This window comes from Athene cunicularia, assembly GCF_003259725.1.
Source record: "Athene cunicularia isolate RWA chromosome 14 unlocalized genomic scaffold, athCun1 chr14_part1, whole genome shotgun sequence".
Classification (NCBI taxonomy): Eukaryota; Metazoa; Chordata; class Aves; order Strigiformes; family Strigidae; genus Athene; species Athene cunicularia.
The window spans coordinates 9,357,825-9,366,206 of NW_020799118.1; the positions used below are offsets into that span (position 1 = coordinate 9,357,825).

General features: G+C 46.3%; 1 protein-coding gene across 1 annotated transcript in view; it reads right to left on the reverse strand.

Annotated features, from left to right (window-relative positions):
* Nucleotides 1-6,677: 6,677 nt before the first annotated feature.
* LOC113485761 (cytochrome c oxidase assembly protein COX19) overlaps nt 6,678-8,382 on the reverse strand; it is a 2,602-nt gene continuing 897 nt past the window's right edge. The window contains exons 2-3 of the mRNA XM_026859160.1: nt 8,123-8,259; nt 6,678-7,191 (exon numbers count right to left, since the gene is read on the reverse strand). Coding sequence (XP_026714961.1) covers nt 7,104-7,191; nt 8,123-8,259 — 225 coding nt within the window. The 3' untranslated portion in view covers nt 6,678-7,103. The remainder of the gene's footprint in view (nt 7,192-8,122; nt 8,260-8,382) is intronic.

An 8,382-nucleotide genomic window follows, 5' to 3' on the forward strand; every position in this document is an offset into this window, starting at 1 on the left:
TTTTTCAGCAGCCGGTGAACTCAGCATTTCTGCCCCTTTGATCAGAATTTGCACATGTCCTATGGCCAAAGCCCTGCGGTGACCTGGTTCCTGTTACACCGCCATGCTGAACATGCACATGCTGAGCACCTCCCCGTGCGAGGAGGCCAGGTTGCATCTCCTGCCAGAGATGTTCGCCTCCGTGCTCTGTCCTCGTAGGTGGCAGCGGACAGTTCCTGTCTTCCATTGGACTCTGCAGCACAGTTTGGGCAAGGGGGAACCCACCCTCAGCTCACCAGTACCATTCACAGTGATGTCTGTGCATGTAGACTGTTAACACCTGATCTGTGGCATCCCCTGGGCTTCTCCCACAGATATACCAGTCTGGGATTGGGCTGCATGGACCCACTACACATATACCTCTAGATCAGACAGAAATTCAAATGCATAGAGAGTGGGACAGAATTATGCTGCCTTAGCAACCGCTCTGAGCAGGCACACGCAAGGCAAAGATGTGCCAAACAACAGGAACACCCCGGAGCATGTGCTCTGCAAGGGCTGAGTCGCAGAGATGGGTGGTGAGGATGAGGGGTTAAAAGCAACCTGCTAAATCCATGGATTGAAGTCAGCACTGTGTGACTCCCACGTCCACACTAAAGAGTAAAAGCCGAGGGAGGTAACAGCAACCAGCCTCATTACACCCCTGGGATTTCCTATTTGGTACTTGTTCATGGGGATGGGAAGGCTCATTTATCAGTGGGGGGTTTTGGTCCTGCTTTGTTCAGCATCCTGAATTACCAGCAATTTTCTCAGCACTAATCTTATCCGCAGCTTCTGTGTAATTCTGAGTGGCAGTGGGGAATTTTTTTCTCATTGGGGTCTGCCTACCCAAAACCTGGCTTCCTCAGTGTGGTGAAATCCTTTTGATCATCCAGCAAGCCATGCTACCATGGGGGTATCGGAGCAACCCAGAGGGAAAAGCCTTCTGCAGACTGGCAGCAGATTGCTCCTCTAAGCAGGCTGCAGCACACAGTATCACATCAAATCCTCAGGGCAGTCCTGGTGTCCCAGATTCTGTACTGCTATTGTTGCTCTGCCTTGTCCGCTAAGAAGAGATTCAGTGCTTCCAAATGCTGCTGAAACCCAGAACATGGTTTGATAACAGAGAAATGCAAATTGAGCAAACAAAACTGGGCCTGACTCCCTTGCAGAGCACCTCCTCCCATGCGACTGCCTTCCCACACGCTATCCTTGATTAGCAGCTTTGCAAGCAAGATCAGAACCAGGTGTGTGAGCAGGGCTTGCCAGCAGTGAGGAAACTAGAAATTCTCCAGAAATCAGAGGTGTCAACTCCTAGAAGGCTACTAAAATAGTCAAAGGACTGAGTTTCCCAAAGGGGTTGCAGGAGCACCCCCCACTGTCTGCTTTTTAAAACCATCAAGGTGAAGTTAAAAGCCATTCTGGGTAGTATTCTTGATTTCTACGCACCCCCACGCTCTCTTTTTGCAAGGCTACTTTTCACCACTGCTCCTATCAGAGCTTGTCACAATTCATAAGGACCTCAACAGAAAAGCATCTACAATACTGGGTGGTTTGAGGTATTGCTCATTACCAGGCAGCAGGACACACAGACAGATGGACCATAACATCCCTCCCACATCAGTGGGAACTGACCCTACTCTGCGTGGGAGCTGGGAAAGATGGCTTGTGCAGGGAGCCACATGTCCCACTGGAGGTGGGGAAGCATGGGACAGTATGGGCTGGATTCAGCCAGATTTGGCCAGGTGCACCAGATTTGATGCACGTGAACTGTTTTACACTCACAGAGATAACTGTGGCCTTTGTTGGGCTACATAGTGAGGCTTGTCTGGGGTGTTTTTCATCCAGCCAAGCCAGCAGGAATCAGTAAGCATAAGACTGATACGTCTGCTAATGCAAAGTCCCATCATCTCCTGGAATAATGGGAATAAACAATCCAGTGGTGAAACAGTCTGTGCAGTGCTAGAGAGAGAGCACAAGCATCAGAACCTCTAGGAAGAACCATAAAAACCTGTCCCTGTACCATCATCAGTTCCAGGAAACGAAAATCTGCATCAAGGTCTATCGAGTCCTCTGCACACACACATTGGACTTCTAGGTGCCTTTCTACGAAGCTCCTATTTTGAGCAGTGATCAATTATGCATTTCAAGCCATATGGCACCTTCATTCCAGAAGGAAGGCATTTTGTCTTGAAATCTGTAAGCTAAAAAATCTGCTGCATCCTGACGGAAATGCAGCATTGCCAGCTATTCACAGAAGCAGAATCATTAAGAGAAAAAAAGAAAGCCAGGATAAGTCTAATCAGACATCCAACTTCCATTGAAATACCTTGGAAGGGGAAATGGACCCTTACACGTGCCCTTCCAAACAGTCTTGTTTTAATTAATCTGAGTTACAGCTTTGATTTTTGTGGGAAACCTGATACAATATGCAACATTCCCAACTGAGCAGAAGGATCTCTTCCAAAAGGGTTCTTCTCCAGGCAAAAAAGTAACAGAAGACCTCTGGGGACAATGGATATGCTACCAGAAATGACCACACTCTCGCATACTAGCAGAAGCATTGTTCCTTTCCCAGGACCATGGATGAGAAATGTAGAAACATACTGCTCTCCAGTGGAACCAGAACACCCAAGACACTTTTCAGAGCCTTCAGCAATGAGTGATGCTACAGACCCTTTTTGTATGGGGAGCAGGCTGCTGCTTTTCCTGTAGCCTCATATACCTCAGGTTTAGTTCCAGCAGCTTAGTGGACACGGCATCGCCTCCCAGTGCTCTCCAGGCCTGCTTGGAGTGAGATAACGACAGAGTGAAATTCAAGAGCTGCTCTGATGTAGTTCCCTCCTGCTCTTAGCACTGGTTCATCCAAACCTACAAAAGTGTCAGTAAAAGTTATTTTGATTGCTGCAACAAACAGGAAATTAATCACCAGCAAAGGCCAGCAACCCTGTGGTCTCCAAAGGAAACAAAGTGGGTGATAACTCAGTGTGATGCCCAGCCACAAGGAATTCTGTGGCCTTGAAGCATGCAGGACAAATTGGGAACAATGCTTTGGAAGAGGACCGAGCATGAAGGTCAGCTGGCTAGACTCACTGCCTGCCTGTGACTGTGCACAACCCCAAAAACATTCACTTCACAGGTCCTGACAGATGCAACCCTTCTGCTATGCCAGGTATCCCACTTCTAGGTGGCAGATGCAGCAACAGTCCCTCCTTAGCACAGAGGCATGGGCTCACTGTGCTCCTGAAAAGCACTTTAGACCATGGCCCACTTCCAGCACAAGCACAGGAGGCTCTTTGTGTAAGCTTTTCTATGAAAGAACGCCCAGAGCTTTGGAAATGTTTATTAAACCATTTCTTCCTTGTTCTGCAGGTCATTGCAGTTTATAGACATACACCTAGAGCTCACAATCTCCCAGGAAGACATAATGATGGTTGGCTTGCAGCAGTGTTCTCCCTGTAAATAACCGTGGTGATCCAGGTTAAGCTCTTTGCGGTTGAATGGATTCTAATCTGAGCAAAGAAAGGTGGAATGTGTGGGCAAGGCTCTCCTAAGTGCCAACGTGCAAAGTTCTGCTGACCCAGAGCCCTCTGGGGACTCCCTGGGATGGGATCCCAAGCAGCAGGGTGCTGGAGTTATGGTGTGAACCAGGCTTTGCTGAAGAAAAGCTACTGGAAAGATGATTACAATGCCCTCGCTTATCGATTTCCATTATTGTGGTAACAGCTTACACAGACCTGCGCTCCGACACAGCCAACACTTCCTCCCGCTCCGGGCAATCCCTTCCACACCTGTACAGTCACATCCAGGCTGGCAGTTGGTACATCAATGCCAGTCCAACCTTGTTTCACAACCGCTTGCATTTCTCCAACTCCCAGGGTCTGTCTGCAAGCGGTGCCTCAGGGCAGCGCGGGTGCAGGCAGCATGCAGGCAGGCTGCTCCCATGAAGGTTAATGCACTCGTGTGGGACCCGCCCCGCTCCCGGTGCCACACACAGCTCAACTCCAACGAGCTCCATAAAGGAACCAGCGCCCCGACAAAGCGCTGCCCCCACAGCACACTCGCCTCAGCTCCGTGCTTCCCCAAATACAGATTTTCCCAACTTCATGTCAGGCTTCTGGAGAGGTTCCTCCTTGGTATGGGAACAGGAGAGGTAACTACAAACAGCTTTCCTTTGGCTTACACACTGCTGTTGTTTTAAAGGGGAATAAACCAGGATCCCCCAGGCAAGGCTAAAATAAAGATGTTTCTATGGAAAGGCTTTAATTAACAATCTATATGCTGGCGGGAATAAATTGAAGAGCATTCTGGGACTTTTCTTCTCCCAGGTGACTTTGGTGTTGCAGGGACTTGTCCCATAGAGCAAGTTTGGAAAACTGTTTGACCCCAGGCTCAGCACTGATTAATGACTTGGTTTGCCACTTCTCTGTTGCATTAGATCTCAATCAAGATCAACCGATGGCCCTCACCAGCTCTTAGCTCACCTCCCAGCTCCACTAACGTACTCTCTTCTCCAGCCAATGCCTTACAGCCAGGAAATACGTTTCCCTCCCAATTCCCTGAGTTTTCAGCTATTCACTCACAGCCCTCTTCTTGTCCTGGCATGAAGGGGACAGCGCTGTGAAGCTGACTCACCGTGCTGGGAGGCAGGATGAAACGTGCCCATGGATCTGGACAGGATGAAGATGTTATCTTCTTGGGGCTGGTGAAAAGTGCAAACCTCTCACCCCAGCGCTCCCTATTAAGAGTGGCAATTACTGTTTCTGTAGTTATTTTGTGAAGGATGAAGCGTGCTCTGGCCATTTTGGTGGCTGACAGTCTGTGCTACTCAGGGTTGTGCTGGCTGCATCGCTGTACCACCACAGGAGGACTCCAGGCCTACAACTAGTACAGAGCACTGTCCACTTCAGCATGCCATCAAGTTTCTTGATACTGCTTTTTACCCCCCACCATCCCTTCTGCAGCAGGTCCAAAATTTAGGCCTTGGTCACTATACAAAGAGAGAGTCCCCAGTGGTCTCTCCATCAGTGTGTAATCTGAGACATTGCATTTAAATAGCAACTATCACTCCAGCACACCAACAGTCAACATTCAGTCACTCAAGACTTCAAAAACTTCACCCCTTTTACTCTGTAATAACCTGGAGGACAGAGTCAGTAACAATTATCTCGGGAAAAACATGCATCTAACTCATGAAGGAACTCTTTGGCCAAACAACAGTGCAGAGTAACATCCAAAAGATGAAACCACCACTGATAGCAGCTCAGATTACTCCACTACCACTGGTGGGTTCTTTCATACCTACCAGGGACTCACTGCAACTTATAATTTTCAGGGAGCACAGAAGCATGAAATTTGATTTCTTTCTTCTGAAGATGCTGGAGATTATTTTAATAATTCTTACTTGGTATCACTGAAAGAAAGCTCTTGTTCAGTGGTTTAATATAAAGTCTTTTAATATCTGTTTCAGCAATAAAATCTCTGCTTTCTTTTCTATAAATGTACTAATCTCACCAAAGGATATAATTTAAACAGTAGAATGAAGTAGAATAAAAATATGCAGCAGCAAGCGAACATTCTTTTCAAACAGGAACCCGCTCTGAACTATGTGCAGTCTGTTCAATCAGATTAGACCCGAGCGACAATTTAAATACCAGCTCCGACCAGCAATATAAAGAGCAGAAAACGTTCTTTTACCCTTTCCTGGATCTCTGTGTGAACAGATGCACAGTGGAAAGAAGCAGAAGCAAAAGGAATAATAGCAGACAGCAGGAGAGGTGAGATGTATCAAACAGAGGACACAAAATAAAGGAGAAAGTGTCGGAGAACTGCCTTGGCAAACTGTGTGTATCACTATCTGCAGCCCCTGACCCTAAAGCTTGCTGTCCGAGAGCCAGATACACAGAAAAATGATTCACTGGGTTAAAAAAAGAAGAAAAAGCAGCAGGGAGGACAGGGCAGGAAATACAGTGGAAAATACATCCAGCAGATTTACAAATTTACTGCCTGCTTCAAACATATTCTTATGTGGCTAAATAGGCTAAATTAATTAATACTCAGTTCAAGTCAAAATAGAAGACTCATTTGCATTAGTATATGCAAAAGAAATACCACTGGCTCTGATAATTCATAGTTAAGTTACACAAACACCTATCAGGGAGCTTAAAAACATACTCAGCCCCGATTGCTCACCTCCTGTACAGCCCCCCACATTATCTTTGCAATGTACGGGCCACAGCTTCGTGTTCTGGAAAGAAATACTGTATTTCTGAGATAGCAAACTCTTGATCTACCCTGGCTTTTAACATAAAACATTTGTTTTTAAAAAACTGTCCAATCACATTTATATGTACATTTTACTGTTACTTAGAACACAAATACCTTTCCTGTCTCCATGCCAATTTCACTATAAAGATACTAAAAAACATATGGCAGCTCTACTTGCAGAAATTAATATATTCATAATGATAGATTCCCAGTTAAATGATGAAATAGTTAGGCAAACACTGCTGGCATGATAAATAAAAGCAGAATCACTACCTGATTGGTGTCTGGAACTAAAAATACTTGCCCAACCCCGGTACCCAAGTGTTTTCTATAGCAGAGTGAGAAGATCATCCCTAAAATGGGGATTAATACCAGTATTTAATAAAAAGCAATTTGCACGTACCACAACAGCTTTATTTCCACCTGACAAGTAACTGCTGTAAGCATATTAGTAATGCCCACACAAAATTAATCTGTAGTTCAATATCTACACAATAAAGCGGGGGGATTGCCTTTCTAAAATAAGACTTCGGTATTCTTACAGAGACTATTTCAGGCAATAATTGTTTTCTCCAGGTTCTTATGGATCTTTAAAAGTAGGTTAGAGAAATTAAAAGGAAAAAATATTTAGGGAAAGTAGACAAAGGCAGTACTTTCGCTCATTTAAAAAAAAAAAAATCTTATTTTAGGAAAATTAAACCTTGGAAAAAAGGTTTCTTCAAGAAACACTTCCTATTGCAATACAAACAGAACGTACAATATGTACTACATTAAGAGTTATGCTTTCCATACATGAGGAGCAAAGTTGTCTGTCTTCGTTACAACTTTTCAGGTTTTGCTTCTGATTTCTCATCTATCAGGTCTTTAAATCCCAATTTTTCCAGTGGTTCGTTAGCCATAAGTTGCCTAAATTAAAAACAAAACAAAAACGTTTTGTATAGCACAGTCTATGACCAAGAGAATAGCAACATTTCCCACGTCATTTTGTATTATTTACTCTAAAGAAATCCAAGACGTTCATACAGAGTGACTACCACTTGGCAGAGCCCCAGAAACTTCAGTTTTGGGCAAGCAATATTCAGGGATACTTTTTTTCTTAACAGCAGTTTTCAAATTAAATGCATTGTTTCCTGATATTAAATATTGAATAACAGTTCCCTCAGAAACTGACCCAACTCTTGGTTATCTTTAATTAACAGAGTGCGTAAGAGCTTCCTAAAATTCTACCCGTGCCATTTATCAAATTTTTAAGTGCATTCGTAGTGCCACTATAGTTTGCTGTCATGATTTTCAAATGGTTTTTGATTTGCAGCCTTCCTCACCACCAGCCCATGCGGTGCATACAAGCGTCCTTGTATTTACGTGCACTTAATAACGCCCTTTGTGCATTTCCCAATGAGCTCCCTGACTCGCCGCTGAACGGAAAGCATTACAAAGAAATGCATGAATGGAAACATCCCTAGAAAACCAACCACCAACAGTTTTTTCACTTAAACAGGGGAACAAGTTAAACTTTTAACTTGTAACCATAGCTAGGAAAAAAATAAAGCTTCACACTAACAAAGACGGTTGTGCACAGTGGAAGCTGGCCTAGTCTCGCACTTATCCCGCCCTTCGGGCTGGCTATCTACACGACATCAAAAACATAAACCAAGTAAATTGCTAAAGCCACAAAGGACACCTGCGGCTTACACGGATACGAGCTTCCTGCACGAACGCGTCCACTGCGGGTTCCCTTCCCCTCCCCGCCAAGGGACCCCCGCGGCTCCCCAGCCCCGGGGGCCGCTCAGTCCCCCGCCGCCGGGCCAGGCCGTGGTGGGCCCCGGGTACCACTCGCCTCTCCATGCGGCACTCCAGGTAGGCCATGGCGCGCTGCCGGCAGGCACCGCTCTCGTAGCCGCTGTCGCGGAGGCACTCCATGAACCGCTCCTTGAAGGCGCTGCACTCCCCTGAAAAGAGACAGCGAGGGCCGCGCTATCGCCGGGCTCAGGCGGCGGCCCCGGAGCCCCCTGGCCCGGCCCGCGGAGGGCTGAGGGGCAGGGGGTTAGGCCCGGCGCTAGGCCGCGGGGAGGCCAGGCCCGCGCTACCGCACCGAAG